The following is a 22,648-nucleotide window of genomic DNA, read 5'->3' on the forward strand; positions in this document are numbered from 1 at the left end:
CTGCATGGGGCCTGCCTTGGCTCCAGGGAACAGGCCCAGGTGCTGCCTGAGGCTCTGGATTTGCCCCAGGGCATTGAGTCTGGGACAGTGGCATCCAGGTGAACTGGGAGGAAGTCGTGTGGGGACCTTGTATTGGCTGATCACGTGGAGGTACCGAATTGGTAGCACGCCAGTGTTGCAGTACTTTGGGGCTTTCTGTAGCATCTGCGAGAGTTTCCCCTTGGGCTCTGTTCCCTCTGAGGCACAATATATTTTCTTTAACGTCTGCTTTAGGTCTTTTTTGCAACTCACCGTGGCTGCTCCAGTTGGAGCAGGACTAGGGGGCACAGCTGCGGGTGTCTGGGCTCTAGCCGCTGCAGGAAGACAACCAAAGAAGAAAAACCCTTCTGCCTTTTTATAGAGCCAGTTGAGAACATTTCCATGTATATCGCCTTTCAAATAGTTAAACTTTATTGGATTTGGCATCATATCTGTCAGAACTGGTGTACATCTCTGTTCCAGCCAACTGCTAGTTCATGCTCTGCCAGACCGATCCTTCTATTTACACAAAAAAAGCACTTCTTTTTTTTTTTTTTTTCCATAGCCCCTCTTTAAATTTGTTGGTCTTCTGAGGAATAAGAATATAAAGCAGTGTTGGATCTGATCCATTGCTGAAGTAATTCAGTTTAACCTCGCAGTTAATTTAGCAGGAATAAATAAATAAATAAACAAAGAGGAATTGTGTGGATACTCACACTGCTTTTCTGTTGTGTGAAGCTGTTGTGTCGGGTAGGAAATTGTAATGGACGTAACTTGTTTCTACTTGGTTACTAAAATGTGTGCAAGTAAGAAATTGATATTTTAGTCAAGCAAGCTGGTGCAGACTTGCTCTTAGGAGGGGAGGGTGTTCATTTCTAGCCCTCCCTCTCTGCCCTCCTTGTGCTATAATGGGAAAGTGTCTGACATGAGGTAACCCTCAAGCGCTTTCAGCTAAAAGCTAGAAGAATAAAAGTATCTTACGTGCTTGTACAACAGACAAACTGTACCAGGTATTCTATATTTGGTTATACTCATGCTGAAAGACGCATTATTAGAGCCCTTCCCAAATACAGAAACCATTAGCATAGCTTGATAGAGTCAGCAGAAGCAAGTAGATTTTTCTTCCTCGTACATAGTGTGTGTAACAACTTGAGATTGATTAATCTCTTGAGCTATGTTTAGTCTGAAGCATTGCTTGTCTGCAGCAGAAGCTGAACATGGAATCCTAAATAAGCTGCCAATATTCCCGGTGATGAAACATTGCCCATGTCCAGGGAAAATAATACAAGATTATTTTTGATAAGCCTGGCTCTAGGAATGGTGGGGGAACAACAGGAATCAAGGAAGCTAACCTTCACCTCACACCCATTCCTCATCCTTCTCCAGCCTAATCTCCCTGTTTTTTTCTGATAGTCTACAAATCCTTAACATTCAGTGTTAAATATTTCAGTTACTAATGTCCTAGTATTTCTCTTCTGAAAGCTCAACTGACGTAACTGAAAAATACATTACAGCACTTCTGCCAAACATTAGGCCTTTGCTAACTCCGGTTTGCTTAATCTTATGAGCTTTGCGACAGATAGAAGATGAAAACTTAAATTTTTAAAATACAAGTTTTGAGATAGCAAAAGTACAGAAGGGTCTGAGGTGCGGTTGTGTTGTCACCCTCACCCGAAGAACCAGTTGATTTTTAGTCTTATGACAGTGAAGCAAGTGTGAGTCTGTTTTGCTTTTACATCTTAAACTGTTTTAAATACACTGCTATCAGAACCAAATGCACAACACTGAAGTCTTTTGAAAGCTGCTCTCTATTGTTCTAGTAGCAACCTAAACTGATGTTGTTTTCTGTTCTGTTTTCCCCTTCCCCTCTACAGATTTCAGGAAACCTTACTGTGCCTTGGATTACAGGTTGTTCCAGAAAAAGAGCAGTGAGTATATTTCCATTCAAGCATGTGATGTATCGAGTAGAGGAATAAAATTTCATGTAAATGCATTTTTGAAAATTTCAGTTCGGTTTAGGTTGTGTGCTTATTTGGGTGTGTTTTTTTTTTTTTCCTTAATGTTTGTATTAGTCAAAGCATAATCTACAGCTACAATGCTTCAGTTAGCATGAAGTTGATGTTTATCTTCAAAAGCAAGTCAAGTAATGTGATGCCCGGGTATATGATTGTGCTATTAGCTGAAATGGAATGGTTTCTATTCAGGAAAGAATGAAACGCCCCAGCGAGTAACTCACTTTTCAGTTACTCTGTGCACATTCACAGAATTAGTCCCTGCTATCTGTAGTAACTTTCTCAAATCTCATTTTACCCATGTGTCATTTTACATTAGGCAGAATCAGCCAGGTTGGTGTCTTCAATTCACAAATTACTCCAAGCATGATACAAGGTATGAAACAGCTTTTGTAAGGAAAATATCTGTATCCAACTCTTCTGTTTGGTTACTGTTCAAGAGTAGCTTGTGAACTTCTCTTTGAAGAGCTTGGAGAATCTGCTTGTAAACCTGCAGCTTGGGTGGTACAAACTAAGCTCTCAAGAGGCATTTCTGTGTTAGTCCAATTATATCAGAAGCAACAGTCAGGAGATGACTATCGTGATAAACAAACTACAAACCAATGAGCTGCATCATGTGTATTGCTTTGGTAATGATGTCTGGGTGATGGAAGAACCTTGCCTTGCCTTCTCTTCCCTGCTGTGTACCCATGGCTGTTCGCTGACGTTAATTGTTTTCTCTCAGACTTTTGCTAGGTTTCAACAGTGGCACATTTCTAGTTTCTTCAGACTTCGATAGTGTCATTTTTATTTCTGTTTATTAGAGAGTACTTCAGAAGAGCACTTCCCAGAGGAAGATGCTCTTCCTTTTATACAAATCCTGTATAAAATTGTTCATTGAGGTGAAGGTGACAGCAATCCTGTTGCTTGTTCCATCTATCCTGTCCCTTCCAAGTACAACCTTTCTTGAGTAAGCTTTTATAAATGTAGCCTTTTTCTGGAAGGCACCTTCCCACTCTCGTCTAAAACGTCAAGCTGGTCAGTGTCCTAAGGTACAGCTTCACTAGTTGGCTGAGCTGATTTCACAGCACTTCACTGCCCAAAGGGAAAGTTTGCTCTCCACCCACACTCCATACGGGTGCATCACCACCCTGGCCATGGCACTGGTAGTTTAGAAGTTCACGTTTCTAAACAGAGGAATCTGCTCTGTGCTGCAGTTGGCATATTTTTTTGCAGAGATTTGGGGCATTTTACCTCCTGATGAACCACAGATTCGCTGACTAATTCCTTCTGTAGTAAGGGAAGTTACTGTGCCAGGCTGTTCTGGGTTTACAAGTGGAATCTCTCCGGGGGCAGTGTCTCCTGGGGAAGGGCTGGTGGTTCCACTTTCTTCTGGCATTTCAATTATAGCTGCCTTTCCCCACAGCATGCTGTACTCCCGCTCTTACTTTGAGGTAAGCATTACAACTTGACACTTCTCTGGCTTGAACTTTAGATACTTGGAACACTTAAGGGAAGACTTTTCCATTACCATCAGCAGCTGCATTAGCTCCCTAAACCATAACTTTAATCACCCGTTTAACAGTGTAAACTATTTTTTCCAAGCCATTTTGCTCCGAAGTCCCTATGTAAATGAAATCATTTCTTTTTCTCATTACTTCTCCTGTTCCTCTGCCAGCCAGACTGCAACACCCGACTTAGATTGTTTAGAAAGTTAGTATGCAACTTTTTTTTTTTTTTGGGGGGGGGGGGGGAGGGTGGATGGTTTTGTTCAATTTCTTTCTCCTCTTTTTGCTCTACCAAGGTTGCGTTGCCATATGGGGATGCACCCAACTGGAAAATGCAGATGTAAGCAATTGCTGTGGCTGCTGCAGGGAGGTTGTTATGACTGAGAAGGCAACAGATAGAATTTCAAGGCAGCCGTCTTCACAGCACAGAGTGAATCGCAAATGGTGTATCTCCTTTGCTGCATAGGGCAGAAAGGATCCTACCTTTCTACCAGGTACTCCAGATAAGTTACTTCTTAGGGCAGTGTTTACCCTCGTCTGACATACATTTGGATGAATCTATGTGGAAGGTGAGCCTTCGAGGATTTGGGAATGCTGGTTTTTAAGGGTGATTATTAGGGATTTCTTTTTCCTTAGACCTTCTCTCCTGTGTCTTTTTTAACCAACAGCTTTTGCGGTTTATTGATTAATATAATCCAATTCAACAGCATCTGTTTCCAGATCTGTGGATTGCCTTTTTCCAATTTGAATGCATAATTGGTCATGTTGAGGAGAAAAGTTTAGGAATTGGCGCTCCAAAGCTGATGTATTCACAAGAGTGTAAGAAAACGGGAAGGGAGAACAAGCTCCTACTTCCTAGGAAACTTTTATTTTCAAACGTGAAATTCTTCTGAAGAAAGAGCATGAGGGAGCAGAATTAGAATGGATAGAGTTGAGATTGCGGCAATTACTGCCATTCAAACAGCAAAAAGGCTGATCTGTATTTTATCTAAAATGGAGAAGATTGGCTTTTAGATGATCTGATATTTTTTTTTAATCTTCTGCTTTGATATTTTGTTTTCCTTGCCCTGTCCTTCAACTGCATCAAGAGACAAATAAGAGCTATCTGTGCAGGTCTGCGGAAACTTGCTAGTCTGCTCAGCTATGCCCTAAAATGATGTAATCCTGACAGTTAATGAATATTAGTCCAGAAATATCACTCAGTTATTCATGAGAATGTCCTTGGAAAATGTGGAGTTCCATATTCTGTTACGGTGCGTGCAGAGCGTTGCCCTTTATGAACACTCTGATTTATTCTTTTTTCCCCACAGTGTGGTGGAAGGACAAGGACTCAAAGATAGCGATGAAGATAATTGGTTAAATAAAAAAGAGGAAAATATCTTTTATCTTTTTCTTCTCCTTACACTTCAGTCTTAAGTGTACTAACTGTTCTTAAGTCGTGTCATCTGATGTCTTAACGGAATGGTTAGTGTTTGTAATACATCAAACGTGGAAGGCATGTTATAACTTAGCGTGCTGACAACAGAAACCATTTTTCACAGGTGTTGACTCTAGGTAAGCTGTGTCTGGCTTAGCTGTGGAGTTTTGTTTCTGGAGGACAGCCAAGAGCCATGGATTATTTTTTGGGGGGTAGAGGGGGAGGGGAGGGAGGTTTTGTTTTTTTTCCCAATTTCTATTTAGAAATAGTTCTAGTGGTATTAGTGACTTTGTGTTCCAGACTTGATATTAAGACAACAGATTAAGGTTTTAGAATTATTTCAGCCCGTCATCCTTGAGAAGCAGACATAGTAAATCAGAGAGTACGCAGCACGTATGTATTTTGGCTGGGATTTTCAGTGAAATTTATTGCCTTTCATGTTAATGTCAGGGCTAGCTCATGCAGGGTTTCAAGGGAACATCGCCTTCAGTAGAAAAAGCTCAAAAGGGAGCTGATTTTTGTATTTCCCTTCCACCTGGAATAACATTGCATTGTAGTGACGGCTTTGATCCCTTGCACAGTGTGCTTCTCAGGTCGGTGATGTTGGTTAGCTGGGTCTGCCTAGAGCTTCAGCTGGCATTCACTGACCTCTCAGGCTGCTGTGCAGATATTTTCCCCCAAAACGTGGGAGTCCCCCAGGGCTCCTGTCCTGAACGTTTGCGTTTTGATTTTAAATTGCTGGTTTAATACAGACTATTTCAATAAAATTCTGGAGATAGCAGCAGTACAACGCTCCCCTCAGACTTGTGCCTGTCACAGAAGGAACACGGTAAGTGTGTTTTGAATCGAGTGGAGGACTGAATCTAACTCCAGGTCGCTGTGAGACCTGCCACGAGTTATACTGGCACGCCTGGGCACAGGGTGCTGACAGCTGGTATGTGTGGAGGGCACTAAGTGGGGTAGGGACATCACTACAGCTGCTGAAGAAAGGACCTCGTTGGGCTCTGCTCTGAAAGCCTCGTGAAAACTCCTACTGCCAGAGTAAGCCAACATGCACTGGAGAAAATACGTCTTCGAGCAGCTTTTAAAGTAAAACAAGCACCCACAGGGATTAAAACTACTTGCAGGCAAAGTGCACTTCACTTGTACCTTTTTAGTTTAAAACTGCATGCCAGTATTAAAATATTTATCAGTCCTGCCTCACCCGGAGCATACCGAAAGCTTACCAACATAGTGGAAAAAGAGGCAAAAAGTCTCTTTTCTGGAAGTCTTAAGTTTGTGTGCTAGTGCTACGTTAGCTGGAATAGTTTAAGGGTGCCTTTGGATGCTGCTTTCCTTGTCATCTGTTTCAAACACGATTTTGTCTGCAGGCTGTGCAGCTTGCAGTCTTCTGCAGGTGTTATGCTCTGAATGAAGCTGGTGGTAACACCGTTCTGCTAGCTGTTTTTAGGGGCCTTCAGGTATGTTTCTGCATCCTAAGAAGATTGGAAGTGTCTTGTGATGAGTAGTTGTCTGCCCATATGTGGAGAAGGGAACTGTCACGTCCTGGGGAAGGGTTGTGTCCAGAAACCAACCAGAATTGTTCTGGTAGTTATGGCCATCAGCTGCCTTCAATTTTTGTTGTTGTTTTTGTTCTCAAGGGAGAAACATGTATGGCCTGGGAGTCTTAGAGGGTGGAAATGCATGTAGTGTGCCTGTCTGCGGCACATACAGCTCTGCAAGGGTGCTTCGGGCTGCACTGTGTATAAGAATAATATTAAATGGTACAGATGAGAAAGCAGGAATATGTACAGAATGGTTAATTCAGAAATAACTTCCTACTTACAAGTGAATTGATAATTCTCTGGGAAAAAAAAAACCAACTACACGATTAGAAGTGTCAGAGTTCAGAGAGCTGAACGCTGGCATCATTGGGAATGGGGAACAAAGCAAAATAATGTCAGAAGTAGAGAAAATCTAGGATTTGGTCACACCTTGTAGGCTGTTTGCGGTTCTGATCATCCTGTGCCTCCCAAAATTTAATAGAGCGATCAAACCAGTGATCAAAGTGACGGTGATCAAAGGCACGGAATAGCCACAGCATGAACAGCCAAATGGGCTGCACCTCTTCAGACCTGAAAATAGGTGACTAGGAGGGGGTGGAGGAGCATGATGGAGATCTTTGAAAGTATGAGAAGTGTGGAGAAGAAAATACAAGACTCATTTATTCCAGTGGAAGAACAGGCATCAAATGAAGCTAGTGTTAGTTTGGCTCAAAAGCAGATCTGTTTAGATTAGCTTAGGTAAAGAATTTGAAAGATATTGCGTGATTTGGCTGCCAGAGAAGAACCTTGAAAGCATGCAAAAAAAAAAAAAAAAGAGAGAATTACGCTGTGAGTTCTCCTGCTGTTTCTCCATGACAGAGCTTCTGAGTGGTGGTAGCAACTAAAATTTGTCATGAGAAGTTTGTTTGCTAGAAATAACTCTGACCTTAGAATACTTCATCATGGAGCATCACAACTGAGCTGTTGATTTCGTTAATATAATCGCGGTGGAATTTTAATACATCTTTTTGTCTGTAATACCATATGTAACTCAGCTGCAGCATAAATGCAACAGTCACTGCATCTATTTTAAAGCTCCAGTTCTTTCAGTTTGGAATATGCCACATAATCTGAAGATTCTGGGTAGCTTCTGCACGTGTGGCCTGAAACGCTTTCAACCGATGCAAAAAAAAACTGATCTAAAAGGCTGTAATGACAGACAGGATAAGGGCACTCCGCTGAAATGTAATTATTCCTACCAATTACAGCCACTAGATTTGCACCACAAATGCTGCATGCACAGTGGGTATTACGAGGGGCTTGGCCAAGGGCCAGGAGTGCCCGAAATAAACTGGGTCATCTCCTCTAAGAATGTTGTCATTACACTTGAGAGGTCAGGGGATAAGCAGGGTTTAACCCTCAGCTTGGCAGAACTGCTGATTCAATTTGCTCGCAAGGATTGCTTTTCGTTGGGAGTTGATGGTCTGTTCTCTGCTGGAAGGAGCTTCCCTTGGCTTTCCAAAACATGGACAACAGAAGTGATAAATGTAACATGTTCTGCAGACAGTTAACGCTCCCGAGGATAAAGCCAAGCCTCAAATCAGCAAGTAGGGGATCTGAAGAGAGGAAATGAAAATTGCATTCATAATATTTGTTATAACCAAGTAAAAATAGGAACCGAATTCCTGGCTTGTCTTGAGCTATGAAAAGTATTATCCTAAATACAAAGCTTTTCAGTGTTATCTTTTGATATTTTCCCCTGTGATAACTGATGCATAACCGTCACTGTTAGGAGATTTGTAGGACTGTGGTTTTTGTTTCCTGTCCCTCTGATGCTACTGAGCATGCAGAGGTATTAATATTAACTAAACTGATGGAAGTGCCGCTGTATATTTGATGCAGGGACTCTCCCCTTTGTTTTCTTACAGAAGACCTTGATTGTTTGGAGAGCATAATGTCATGTTTGAGCAGCACAGAGTGCAGGACTCCAAGCACCGTCTTTGTCAAGGGCGTAATCGTGTAACTGAATGTAGCTCCTCTAAGAAATTCGTGAAAAGGTGTATGGCACGGTCACTTAGAGGAGTTAGTGTGGATCGGTGTTGTGGACAACCCAAAGTGTTATTTACATCTGGTGAGCCTAAGGGTCAGGGCTGATCCCAGCAGCATGGGAGAGCAGCGTAAGGACGCTCCTTCTTTACTCTGTACTCTGCGTAATGCAGTGCATGTGTGCTGGGAGCAGCAGTGCAGGCAGGCAGCTACCAGGCTCTGTTTAATATGCAGTAACCTGCTGCCCTCTCACTGACTTGTCGTCGAATCTGAGCCCCCAGATGTCAAGAGTCTTCCTGCTGGAGCACTGGTGACATTCCAGGTCCGGTGATGGATGCTGCTGTTCGTGGCTGCAGACCGCCGAGCTGTAAGGAGTTGTCACTTCAGCTGTCAGGAGGTAGCTCTCTGAAGGCAGCACTCTGAGCTGTTCAGGGGAGGCTCGATTCCTACCTGCTTGGCTGCTTGTAGAAGGTTATTCAGTGCTGAGCTTGGTGAGCAAAAATGGCACAAATCAGATGTGGACTCAAGAGGTGAAAGTTAAAGTGGGATGAGAGATCCTAATTGGAGAATACACCAAGTTTGCTGGGGTAGACTGAGTCCTGCATCACAGTGAGGCTGTTAACTTCAGCCCTGAGAGGGAACTGACTCTTCATTATAGCTTTTAACCGTTCCCTACTGCAAATTTTATTTTTTTATTTACTTTTGACAAACATCATCTTCTGCTTACTTGAACTTGTTTTTGTCCTCTCAGTTTGTTTCTGCTGTCTGGACTCTCTCAGGCAGTATGTGCTGTAGGCTTTTGGTTTTGCTTTGTGTTTGTTCTTTCATATCAGTTGGCTGAAAAAGCTTGTTCTCCCTTTCCTTCTGTGACCTATGATCAGTATCAGTGTGATTCATGTGCTGCTGCACGAGTCCTTCAGCACCGAGAAAAGGTGAAGTACCTGATGTGACAGTCTCTGCAAGAGCAGCACAAATATGTATTGTCAGCTTAAACACTAGGGAGTATTTCTGAGAATGAGGTAAAGCAGAAATTCCAAGTTCTCTTTGCATATTAAGCGTAGTAGAGCTCATACGATGCTGCTTGAGTGATGCAGCAGTGTTGTCAATGACCTCTCCAGCAGCAGCAACAAATGCTGTTCATTTTTAGAAAAACACTCAGTGTGCTTTAGAAGGTGGAGTTGCCCTGAGCTACCTACCTGTTCAGGGAAGCTGGAGAGGCCAGAGTGACTTGTTTCTCCTTGTAGGTTTAGCACTGCTTTCACATTGCTTCCTGCCTTCCCTTTTTTCAGTGCTCGGCTGCCTCTCCCTGACTGCTCCGTGCAGAACAAGGGAGAACTCTCCCAGCCATTTTCAGAATTTGCAGTCTGTTTTGCCAACAGCCATAAAAAGAGATATTGTCGCAGTGATTCGGGAAATAACCCAGCTTTCCTTCTTTAAAGGTGCCTTGTAGGTAGGAGAAGCTCCCCACCTAAGCACCCCTGACTAACGTGCCAGCTTCTGGGTGTGAGGGATGGACACAGCTCCTACACTTCTTCACTTCAGTGTGTGAAATTGCAGCCAAAGTTCTGCCACCCCTGGTCCACAGCAGTGTATTTAGGAGGCTCAGGTGCTTCTCATGTGCTGAGATGTACAATACAATTTTTGAAGGAAGAATATTGTAAAGATGACCATATCTGGGAACTAACAAAGATTGAAATTGGTAATGTACATGATCCAAATTATTCTAGTTCTGCAAAATTTCTTTTTGCTACACTTTAAGGTTACTTCCTTCTAACTTTTAACAGCTTTACAATGAGCAAACCTAAATTTCAGACCTGAAATCACAATCGTTTCTTACAAAATTCAGCCGTTGAAATAATGACAAATTTGGCACGAGTGGCAACTACTGATGGGCTTTGTGGTTGCATTTGTGTACTCCTGATAGCAGGAAAGATGACAAAGATGGGTTGGTATACAGAAACTGGAAGTATTAATTAAAATTCTGGGCTAACAGCTATTGATAAAGCTTTTAAGTCCTGTTAACAGAATGGTACTCTATTCCCTTAGAAGTGGTAGGAAGAAGTAGTAGGAAGTCCAGCTTCGTTTCTCACTTCTACTGCTTATTATCAGTAATCTACTATCACGTATTTTGATAAATATACACACGGAGCTAGGGAACTTGCAAATAAACAGTAGAACCAATTTAAACTCTGAAGCTTACCAAATAAACATTAAAGTATTCCCTTTAGGAACCCAGAATCCTTTGAATTATGCATGTATTGTAGTTTGCAGTAAGATAAAAGAACTTCGGGGGGGAGGGTGAGAAACTTGAAAAGCCTTAAGGAATAATTTGCATAAATTGGGTGGAGAGAGTAAACAGCACGAGGGGAAACAGTTATTTTCAGTAAGGCCTTATAGAGTGAGATAAAACAAATTAAAAAATCAGGTGGAGTTTGAAACAAAGCTAAAGTGCTTTGGACTTGCTTTAGCACTGGCACTGTCTTTCAGGCAAATCCCAGGGAACTCTCTACCAGCCTGGATGGGAAACAGCACTTACAAAAAACCTTAAGGGAGGGTAAAAAGAGAAGAGCCACGGAGGCAGTGTAACGTGTTACTGTATATGAGACCTCTGGAAATTAAATGAACAGTGTAAGGACTTCTTTTAAATATAACAGTATTTTTTTTTGTTTGTTTTGTTTATCTTACAGTTACAGGACCGCACACAATTTAGTGACCGAGACTTAGCTACCCTAAAGAAATACTGGGATAATGGCATGACCAGCCTGGGCTCAGTCTGCAGAGAGAAAATTGAAGCTGTTGCTGCAGAATTAAATGTTGACTGTGAAATAGTGCGGGTAAGAAATCCAGAGTCTTCCCCTATCTTGTTGCAGAAGCAAAAATAGGACAGATGAAAGCTTTTAAAAATTTCATGAGGAAGCTTGAAATAGATTTCATGTATTACATAATGAATGACCATGTTGGGAAGTGCTCTCTTGTTCTTTTTGCAGTCTATATATAGAAAAAAGCCCTCAGGTAAGAGTCTTATCGATCAGCAGCGGGAGGAGCACTACGAACCATTTGACATTCTCTTTAGATTCAAGTGAGATTTTGAGTAAATGTGATAAATGTTTTTGGGGATATCCTAGAAGAATTAAAAGCATTATCATTTATATTGTGATTAAGATTCAAAGAAGTCTCTCTAAAAATATAGAGAAAATATTTTTCCATTAATGCTTCTGGGGAAAAATAAACATATATAAAAGAACAAAGGGTTGTTTTAGGATTTACAGGTTTAGTGTAGGTGACCTGCTTTCTGAGAATCACTCCACATCATCTGCTCCAGAGGCAGGGAGGTTTGTTAAAGCGTCAGTTGTTGCCACTGTATTCACAATTACCAGACATCACCGCTCTGAATCTGTGACTGTCTTACTCACTCAGAGCTTCCATTCTTCAGAAAATAGTCTGACTGCCTTTGCAGTTGGTACAAAAATGTCATTAGTCTTCCCTTCCCATCATAATGGGCATGACGGTTGTGACTAGTCCTTTCAGCCTTTGTCTTCTTTTTCCACTTCTCCCTTAAAATTTTGACATCAAAGCAGAAGAGGAGATAGGAGCCATTATTTGAGAAAGACAGGATGACAACTATCAAACTACTCAGAAATATAGGAGGAATATAAGGAAAATGAATGGTAATTTTATTTAATAGAACACAAAACTTTCATACATAAAAGGTCAAATGCTACTCCGAATCACCTACCAAAGCAAAAGATGAGGTAGGAGCCCTTATTTGAAACTCCTCCTTTGTGGCCATCTCTGTTGGACTGATATATCAAACTGGGACCAGAGTTGGTTTCAGTATTGAACACTGCTCTGCTTATTTACTTGCTTGTTTTCGTAAGCAAATCTGAATTAAGAAAAAATTAAATTGCATTTTTGGAGGTTTAGAAGTATTATTTTTTTTATCTCTAGAGAACAAAGCTTCTGCATATTTTTCGAGCTCTTCAGTTTGTTTTTTGAAAGGTGAACCTGTTTCCACTGAAAACATCTCAAAATGGACTCCCAGCTCTATAGTACCTTACTCATAGGACAAGAGGGTTGACACCCTTGCTTAGCTTCCATTACTTCGTTTCCTTAAGAACATCCTTACTGGCAAAGTTTTGTGCACATCTTTCAATGCTTCTGTCTTCAGGGCAGATGTACCAGGCTCAGATGAACTCCATAAAACTCTATGCTGTGTACACAAATGAATGAATAAACAAAGAAAAAGATTTATTTTCTTCATAGTAGCTGATTGTTGTTGCCAGTATCTGACCTACCTCTGCCTCTGGTTCCTCTGTATAACAGCCTGGAAAAGTTAGAGTGAGATTTAGGTTGGTCCTGCATCATGCTACGCTTTTTTTATTTGTTTCTAAGGGCTGAATCTGTGCTACAGGGCATGTGTGATCTTCAGTGCTTCCTCTTGTCGGTCCTCTAAGGCACTCTGTATCCCAGATGTGGATAGGAAATTTCCGTAACGTGCTGAGGAATCTCTCCTAAATTTGTCTTGGGCTCTGTGTAGGCACAACGTATTATGCCTCTTTCCTTATGTGCCAGCCTGGGTTTTCTACAGGAGGAAACATAAATGTCTGGAGATCAGAGTGCAACGTGCTTGCTTTCTCGTAGTCAGGACGCAGTGGTGATGTATTGCGAGGCCTGAGTGTGCCATAAAGTCTGTGCTCTATGTTCCTTGCTCAGCTAAGAAGAGTTGCACTAAGAGACTCTTCCGGAAAAACCTCTCCATTTTCAGTAAAGGTACTGGCCTTGTTGCCTTTGGGTGTATTTCACTCTACCTTAAATTCTAGGTAGGTAGTGTACAACTAGCGACTGTTTCTCCATTTGTGACATAACAAAATAAAATAGTAATAAATATAAATAAATATATATATATATAAACAAATCAAGTATATATATAAGGTATGTATTAGAAACACACTTATACATTTATATAATCTATATTACACATTTTATATTTATATAACTATGTACAATAGTTTTATATACATATTGAAGCTTGATTCAACTCAATTAAATGCACTTCCCCTCTTTTCCCTTTCAATAGCTTTTTCAGTGGAAATTCATTATTTTTGTCCAGATAAATGTTGCTTTTCCAGAAGTACAAATGATTGATCCTTATGACCCTGTGCTTGCTTTAAAGATTGCCAGTACTATGAACACATCAGTATTACTGGAAAGGTAAAGTTTGCCACCATGCATAGTTCCACTGCATTTGATCCCTTGCAGATGCACAGGGCATTTGCTGGCTTCTTCTGCTGGGCCTCTGCCCTTTCTTCCCCAATTTTTGCTGCTCATCTGTTCAGATGAAGCAGGGGAAGTTGCTGCTGAGTTCATTATGGGCTGCTCTATGTAGGTTTAGTCAGTTTGATTACATGTATTTTACAGATGTTTGAAGTTTTTAAGGAGGTAATATTTTAGGGATATAATGAGAATTAGCTTTTTGTGTACCTATTTTGCATTCATCATTGAGAAAATTTAGAGCTGGGAAAGCAAAAATGATTTATCAAAACCAGTCCTAAGCATGTCATTTTTTAGCTAAAGAGATTCAGCTTAATTTTTAATTATTCAGAAATAGCAATCGTGCGTGCTTTCTGGATGTATGTTTGGTTTTTAGTAACCCACAAGTTCCAGCACTAAGTATTCCTCAAAACCTACTAATGACCACGCAGTAACGAAGCAGACTGCACAGCCACAGCTTACAAGGCCAAATCCCCCTGTTGGCAGTCCTGGAGCAGCAGGTGGCCAGGCCCTGGGACGATGTGGAAGGTGCCTGGAGTGCTGTCAGCACTGCTCTGGGCGTCTCACAGACACTGTGGAAGGTGAAGAGAGCCAGGTCAAGAAGACTAGAAGTTAAAATAAGCAAAGAAGTTGATTCCTGGCTGTGAGAGGACTTTTGGATGCCAGTGAGGAATTGACTTTGGAGTAAAGTGTCTGGGAACAGGAGCTGATAAGTAGAGCTGAAATTGGATGAGATACCAAAAGCCTGAGTAATGCAACAAAAGGAAGGGAATTAAATGGTAGAGGTACAGACAACTCTTACTGCATCATGTTAAACTCTTTTGAGTCTTTAATAATTTTAGCATAATTTTTCTTTAGAATTTATCAGAGAAAGCAAGTCAGATTTATTGATATAAAATGAACTTAGGGCATCCATACCTATCTGATCATGAATGGGGGTTTCCAAGTTCCCTGGTCCTGGCCCTGTTTCATCTCCCACTACTGTTATCCCTTACTGCAAGCAAATTTTCATAAAGACTCATCTTCCAATTAAAGAGAAGTGAAAGATAATACTGCTTTGGGCTTACTTCTGCCAAAGTGGAGTGGTGTAGAGCTACGACCTTGGACAATTTCTTCTGTGCTGTAGGAAATCCTAGAATAGATGGACCATTTGGGTCACTGGATGCTTTAGTCCCACCAGAAGATGCAGAGTGGGAGAGCCTGAATCAAAGATCACATGTTAAATTCATACAGTGATTTAGGTAGGGATGGACCTTACAAGGTCACCTAATCCTACTCTTTATTCAGAGCATGACTGACTTCAGAGTGAGGTCAGGTTTTTCAGGACCTTGTCCAGTAAGATGTTGAGTCCATGCAAAGTTGGCGATTCCAAAACTGTGGGCAAAGTGTTCTGGTGCTGAACTATCCTCACTGTAAAACTTTTTCTTTTTTCTTAATTCCAATCAGAATTTTCCTTGTGCGACCTGCAGCTGTTGCCTCTCTTCCTCTTGCTCTGCACAACTTCCCCTTTTCCCTTGCCCTGGAGGACTAAAACTGAACGCAGTACTCCAGGAAGCAGCCTCGTGAAGGTCAAATACTGGGGAATAATCACCTCCCTTGGATTGCTGGCTATGCTCTTGGTCTTAGAGTGCAGATGTGCTAATTTCACTTGGTTGTGGGTCTGTTGCTTTTGTTATAGTTTCTGATATCATTCATGTTTATTTCTCTTGCAAGACGTGGATTGGGAATCGAAGACGGAAATACCGTTTAATGGGGATTGAGGTCCCACCCCCTAGAGGAGGTCCTGCTGATTTCTCTGATCAATCTGAATTTGTTTCTAAATCAGCACTTAATCCAGGAGAGGAAACTGCTACTGAAGTGGGGGATGATAATGATAGGAATGATGAAGTATCAATCTGCTTATCTGAAGGAAGCTCACAAGGTATTTGACAATGCAGTTCCTACTGTGCATATATTTTTAATTTTATGCAGTGTGCATGCTTTGGGTTCTCTGTTGTACGCATTCAAATATGTCTGAAAGTGTCTAACAGTTGCAAGTTATGTACCTTGGCTATGCTGAGGGTATCGTTTGGTCTTTTCTTTTACTTCTGTATGAGTTTTTTTGATATTTTTATCTCAAAGCTTGCAGAAACCATTTTTCATAAGACCTGTGTTTCTGCCAGATTCATCAGAAGTTAATTACCAAGTTCGCAATTTGCTGGAGCAACTGAGAGATGAACAGAGAGTACAAACGTATAGGTCTCGCTTCCTTAAGGAGCTGGTTTCTAAGAAAAATGCTCTCTGCTAACTTGCCAGTTCTACTCTGCCAGCTTGAATATCCGTTCGTGTTAGCGTGAGCCACATCAGCAGTTCTTGTCTTAACAAGCACTGATGTGTGTGAACCTGCGAGCTCTGAGGTGACCAGAACTATGTAATTACAGTTTCCATAATAAACTCTTGCTGATGAGATATGCTCAGAAAATACCTTGCCTCAAACTTGGTCTTGAACTGAAGGAGCTTCAGACTATGTCAGAGCGTGGCAGAAGGCGTCATTAAGCTGTCTGAGGTGTGTGCATGGGCTCTGACGAGCAAACACAAATCTGCAGAAAAGATCAAAGTCGGTAGCAGGGGACGTTCAGGCAGCCTTAGAACTGCACACGCAGGGTGCGTGTTTGTTCACAGTAAACTCCATGATCTCGACTGATAAGTGTCTTGAACTTAATTCCCTTTTTACCCCACCTCACAGAACCGCATGACCACGTTGAATAAACCTCTCCCTTCCCCTCCTGTACACTTGTGCTCTGGGCCTAGGGCGGCTGAACTGCTGCTCGGCACGTTTCAGTAGCTTCACAAGCTCAACTAATTGCTCCCAGTGCTTCTGATTAGAAGAGATCAATAAAGCCTTTGCTCTCTAAACTGAAAGAAAGTCTGATCGAGCGCATGCTATTTCGGCTTAATACGCCAGACTTGATCTTGTCATTTTGGCTGAACAATTTAAAGGAAAGAACTAGAAAATGGAGAACTGCTGGGAATGAATTTGTGATAGCTTTGTCACATTGCACTGTAAAGAGAATAATATGATAAAGAAATGGGTCAAATGATTGAACGCCAAGTGAGATGCAGAATCTGAGTCCTTGATTTGCCTGAGGTGTAGAAGGAGCTGATGTAGTCAGATCTGTCTGGAAGAAAATGGTAATGGGGGAAGAATCTGAGCATTTTGCAGCTTAAAGTGAAAAATAACGCCGAATTTATCGAAAGACTTTCTTAAAACAGGGCAGAGCTGTAAGACTATGAATAAATAGATGGCTACAAGACGTAAAGAAGTGTAAGAAACTGATAGGATTTCCATAGCGTCCAGAAATCCTGCTTTAATTCTACCACAAGAATTGTTTGTTTGCTCCTGCAGCTCAAACCAGTAGGCTTCCCTACTGCAGTTCAGTTTGTTTTGAACTTCCTGGAAAATACTTACAGCAATAATCTTGTATGCTATTCAGCCACAGATGCGTGATTGATTGTAATATAACTTTTGGTCCTAATTAAACAACAAAACAAACAAACAACCCCCCCAACTCTCAAAGAAAGGATATTTTTAGTTGCCTAATTAGAGCAGAAGTGTTGGTGGCATTAGCTTTTAAAGAGTAGTGTGTAAATATTAAAAGAGAAGAAGAACAACAAAAAAAAAAGGCTGTACTCTGAGGCAAAATTAAGCACTAAGATTCTCATAATGCCTTGCCTTTTTTAAAGGTACGTTAATTGAATCCATAGTTTGTGTAAATGAACACAGCTCTGTGGAGGCCATTACAGCTCTGCCGGTTTGTATTAGCTGAGGATGAATTTTTAAAGACTTTAAAGTGCTGTAGGGAGCTGGATTCGATAGCCAGATGGAGTAAGGGGTGAGGCAGGGTGACGGAGCCGCTGGTGCTAGGGCTGCTGCAGCCCCTGTGAGGCTGGCAATGAGGCTGCGTGCGGCTCCTGCTTCACGCTTCTCCCATTTGCCACCACTTGCTTTTGCTTCTAGCAGAAGTTTTGCTCTGAAGTTACAGCAGTGGCAGATCAAATTTAGCTGAAACAACTTCTGGTTGCATTGTGGGTGCCCTCCACGCCGCCTCTCCTCTCCTCCCTGCTAGCTGGGCCCTGTAACGCCAGCTCTGCGGTGCGTTTCCCCTGAGTAGCCTTCCTGTTAATGGTGGCATTTAAGGTTCTTAGCAGAGCACTCTGACTTCTGTGTTTTGGTTTATTTCCCGATTTGCTGTTTCTGTGAACCACTTTCTTCTGGACTGCACATTAAATGTGGAGGAACTGAAGTAAATCTGAGAAACGTACTTAATTGTAGGAAGAAATGTGCTTCTCTCTCACTTCTCCTGTTGGCCATAGTCAGGGCTGATAGAATCATCTCAGCTTGTGGCTAGGACTGAAGGTTAAGGTTTGCTGTTTTCAAGCGTGAACCTTGCTCTTACATATAAGAAACAAGCTTAGATTTATTAGGACCTAACAGTTTGCCATACAAGAATGAAATAATCTGCATGATGGGTTTCCTGTACAAAAGTAGTCAGCGCCTGCAAGAAGGAGGTGGGATTCTGACACGTACCTTGTAATTACAGGGCATGCTGGATTTTTCATGTATTAATTTATTTTTTTAAAGTTCTGGGCACCTCTGATGTGAAACACTTCATCAACTTTGAATATTCCAATGTGAACCTAAAGCTAAGAACAGTTTGGAAGGTTGCAAGAGAGTAACTGGTACTCTTTCTGTCTTTTCAATCAGAGATTGTCATGACTAGCCTGAAAAACTTATGATAGGATGTCTTGTTTAATGGGATATACAGTATTTTTTTGAGTAGATACTGATAATGGCTTTTTTTTTGTATCTAGCAGATGTGACATATTTAGTGGTAAAGACTACTAATGTTTCTTAAGCATTAAATTGAATGAAATCTGAAAAATGATTTATTTCTGCAGAAGAGGCAAATGAAGGTCTTCAAAATGAAGAAATTCATCACAAAGAAGATGATCAGAATCCAGTATCTACTGATAATGTGGTATGTATACCTTTCCTTTTCCACTAATATGACCTCCTTAATGTCTAACGTTGAGGTTGCTGTCCAACACCAGTGTTTTTCAGTAGGTGAAAACTTCATTTGGGTGTGCTGAGAATCCTTCCTTATTGCTTGAGTGCTAAAAGAAATTGTGCTAGAAGAGAATTTTACACATTCAGTAGAAATTGAATACTACAGATGTTTCTGTATTGTAACAGTCTGGTGTTCTTTTTCTGGAGTGCAAAGCACCATGATTGAGTAGTGTTCTATAAGTATATAGTATAGTAAAACAGTAAGAATGAAATAAAAATAAAATTGAAAAATTTTATTGAAAATGTTTTTCTGTAGCTTTGAGAAAGTCAGATATTGCTATTGCTTCCTCTCTATACCTAACCTTGCATCTGTGAGATAAACCAGGGTGCTATGTACTCTTTGTTCCCATAATCTTGATAGGGCATTATTTAGATGATTGTTGTTTTCTCACTTGCATTCACCTTAATTCAAACACAGTTGTTCTTGCTGTTTTTAATTGACTGCAGTGAGACTAGGAAGGAAAGACAGAGGGAGGAGTCATGGCAAATAATGCAATATGTCCCTTTGTTTAGCCTGCCTTCTCTCAAATTAGAAGAAAGGAGAGGAGGAAGAGGAGAGAAGACCCCAAGTGGTAGGGTATTTTTTATCTTAAAAAGTTATCTAGAGAATGAACAGGGGATGGTTCCAGTTCCCAGTAACACTTTTATTGCAGTCAGAGACACTAGTAGCTCAGAACATGACTAAAACATTTGTTTTACTTTAATCACACAAAACCTGAAATGGGGAAATGAACAAGAGATTCTCTTTCCTTTCTCTTTCCTCCATATGTGCAAATATATATAGTATGTATATATACGTGTAAAGGAGAATGTTTAATTTTCTGTTACTATAAGATCATCTTCTGGATAAACCGAAATCCCACAGCTGTATTTTCTGTGGCTTACCTGAATAGAAGCAGCAGCCTTTTTCCTTTCTGTTTACCTTAGCAGCCTGCTGTGACCTTAGATATAATCACTCAGGCTGCTGCGTTTGCCATGGAGATGCAGAACGTAAAATGACAAAGGTAAAGGTTTGCAAAGGTGATGTCCAAGAGATTCAGTTCTCCAGTCTACCTAAACTCCAGCATTACATAATCTGTCACAATAAGAGGGGCAAAAAAGATGACTACTTTTTTCATACTCTATTTTGAAAACACAGTAATTTTTTTTAAAATGTTTGCTATTGAAATTGGAATTGCTAAGAGATTTCTTATTTGAAATTCTAATCCATTCTTTCCCCTGCTATCTTAAAGTGTATAATTATAAGATAGTGTGACTGTTTGGCATTTATTTAGGAACTTTTTCTTCAGGCTGAGTCTAAAACCAAAAATATTGAAATCACAGTGTTACTCAGTGCATGATACAGCAGCAGATCTTTGTGACATTAAGCCTTTGAAATGCTGTCACTTCAGCTGGGTTGTCAGACGCTGAGGGACAGAAAAAGTGTTTTTCCCTCATTCCCTTCAACACATGCTGGTGAGCGTGGTGGGATCTGCTAGTGAGGGCGATAACCTTTCTTTATGGATTTCTGACGGGCGATGGGAAGGAAATTTCCAATGACAGGTCTGTAGGTAGATGGAAGAAACACATCTGTGCTGTAGTGACAAGAGCTCTAAAATAATACCTCAAGAACTAATGATCAGAGGATATTGTGTCAGTGTGGGCCCTCACCCACGTTGTATTACACAGAATACTAAATAATGTAATAAACTTACTTTAACCTATTACATGCAGTCTCTATTATAAGCATACAGCTACCAAAACAGTGAACAATAGGGAAAACAACAAAACTGCCAAATCCCCTCTTCTTACACTGCCACTGCTTCCCCTCTGATCCAGTGAAATTTGTAGCTTTATCTGAGCAATGATCCTTCTGAGCTCTTGGTTAGAAATGCCACTCTCTTGTTGCTATTTAATTCAAATTTGTTCCATCTGTTTGAGATCTAATTTAGATGTGAATAAAAATGAAAATCTTACAGGTGCACTAAAAACATATAATTGTTCTGTTTACTCCTATGGAAATAACTTTTTAATTTTCTCACGCAAGAAGTCTTTCTTTTGGGGAGAAAAAGCGTGATGTGTAGAAGTGAGTGAATGTCTTAAAACTTCAGATACAGTTATGTTGTATTTCTATATTTTAAATAACATAAAGTTGGCCTTTAACGTTTTAGTTTAGGTATCTTTAGAAAACCCAACATAAAACTATCACAAGAATTGTTGTGAATTAAGGGAAAATGTCCACGTTTATGCATTTGGAACTGTCTTCTGTATCAATGCCTTACACTTTTTAGGGTGTTTGACTTGCCTGTGACCAAAGTAGGCCGAAAGGGCACCTCTTCTATTTCCTTGGCAAGAAGCAGGTCAGCTAGGCCTTGCCTGTCACTTGCTGTAATGTCTCTTTTGCTTCAGAGGAATAATCTTTGATAGTTTTTGCTCTCTAGGAAGTCTTCAACAAACGGCTTATGGAATAAAACACAGGCCATAGTGAGCCGGTATGCGATTTAATGCCAAAAGCGTGGTGGCACGTAGCGCCTCCTCTGCACACAGCTCTCAGCACAGTTTCAGCTCAGATTCTTCTTGTGGCTGAGGTGCATGATTGCCACCTAATGGGTGCTTCACAATCCAGAACTGTTCATGAGCAAACGGGTCCTCTTCCCCTCGTCCTGTCCCGTCAGTTGGAGATGCAGGTTGCTTGCCTGATTTATACGTTGCATATTTGGAATGAACCCTCTACTTCTGTTTCAGAAAATAGAAATTATAGATGATGAAGAAAGCGATATGATAAGTAATTCTGAAGTGGATCAAATGAGTTCTCTTCTGGATTATAAGGTGAGTAATTTGGGCTGTGAGATGTTAAGCAGGCTAGGCCTTCACAGGAGGTGCTGGCAGGTCTGCGAGGAATTCTGCAGAGGTTTGTGAGAGCCTGCAGCTCCCCTCTCAGGAAGCCATGGCACCACACATCATCCCCACAATCACGTCTCCTTGTCCCATTTACAGGGAGCTTACCCTAATTTTAGTGCAGAGGGAGGCAGGAAAAATTCTGCTTGTACAGAACAGCTCTGCTACCAGAGCTGTGCCATCTGCAGCTCCTGCCACGTGTCCCAAAACAAAGCAGCAATTTCCTTAGTGTCTAAAACAAAACTTCATCTTCCTGTGCCAGAATTGTTCTTTGGAGTGCTATGGCATGATTTTAAATGCAGCATGTTGCTGCCAGCTCTGGAAAGGGACATAACAGCTGGAATCCTCTAATAAAATGGAGGGAACAGAGAAATAAGTCATCCTAACAATGTAGTGTGGGACGTGTCTGTAAGCGGTAGTTGTGGGTTGGAGGAAAATCAGTTGGATACCTGACAGCTGCTGTCTTCTGCCAAATGGTAAAGGTTGTGTGTGTGTGTTACTGCTCTCAGACGAGTCGCCACAGTTCTGTACTGTGTAGTGAGCAGGTTTTTATGCATCTAGCTAAATTTTTCCATTAGGTACAGGTATGCTCTACTAATGATAATCGGTTACCAAGATAATGAATAGATCATCTGTTCAGAACAAAAATTAGTCCCTCAAGCATGATTTTCCTGGTAAGGGCAGTGCAGAATGAATATGGATAGGGAATGACCTTTTCATAATGTCACCTGTCACCAGGCTGAAAGGCTTGTTGTGACAGCATGCCCTACAGAATCCTGCTTGTTGTTTTGGTGTTTGACATTGGTGATTAGTCTTTGTGGCGACATGTTTCACGCATAAATCTGAATCCCATCTTTGGCTGGCCAAAATCTATTGCTACTTGTTTCTAT

General features: G+C 41.1%; 1 protein-coding gene across 6 annotated transcripts in view; it reads left to right on the forward strand.

Annotated features, from left to right (window-relative positions):
* Window positions 1-22,648, forward strand: part of HDX (highly divergent homeobox) — a 49,770-nt gene that overhangs the window by 17,496 nt on the left and 9,626 nt on the right. For 4 of the 6 annotated variants that reach the window (XM_021266825.4, XM_027465066.3, XM_027465070.3 and 1 more), the window contains 5 exons: window positions 1,893-1,946; window positions 11,191-11,337; window positions 15,488-15,695; window positions 18,713-18,792; window positions 21,606-21,689. In XM_021266825.4, the coding sequence (XP_021122500.1) occupies window positions 1,893-1,946; window positions 11,191-11,337; window positions 15,488-15,695; window positions 18,713-18,792; window positions 21,606-21,689 (573 nt within the window). Of the gene's footprint in view, window positions 1-1,892; window positions 1,947-11,190; window positions 11,338-15,487; window positions 15,696-18,712; window positions 18,793-19,394; window positions 19,454-21,605; window positions 21,690-22,648 lie in introns of all 6 variants that reach the window. The other 2 variants (XR_011811622.1, XR_011811621.1) reach the window with 2 other exon arrangements.

The sequence above is a fragment of the Anas platyrhynchos genome, chromosome 10 (genome assembly GCF_047663525.1).
Source record: "Anas platyrhynchos isolate ZD024472 breed Pekin duck chromosome 10, IASCAAS_PekinDuck_T2T, whole genome shotgun sequence".
Lineage (NCBI taxonomy): Eukaryota > Metazoa > Chordata > Aves > Anseriformes > Anatidae > Anas > Anas platyrhynchos.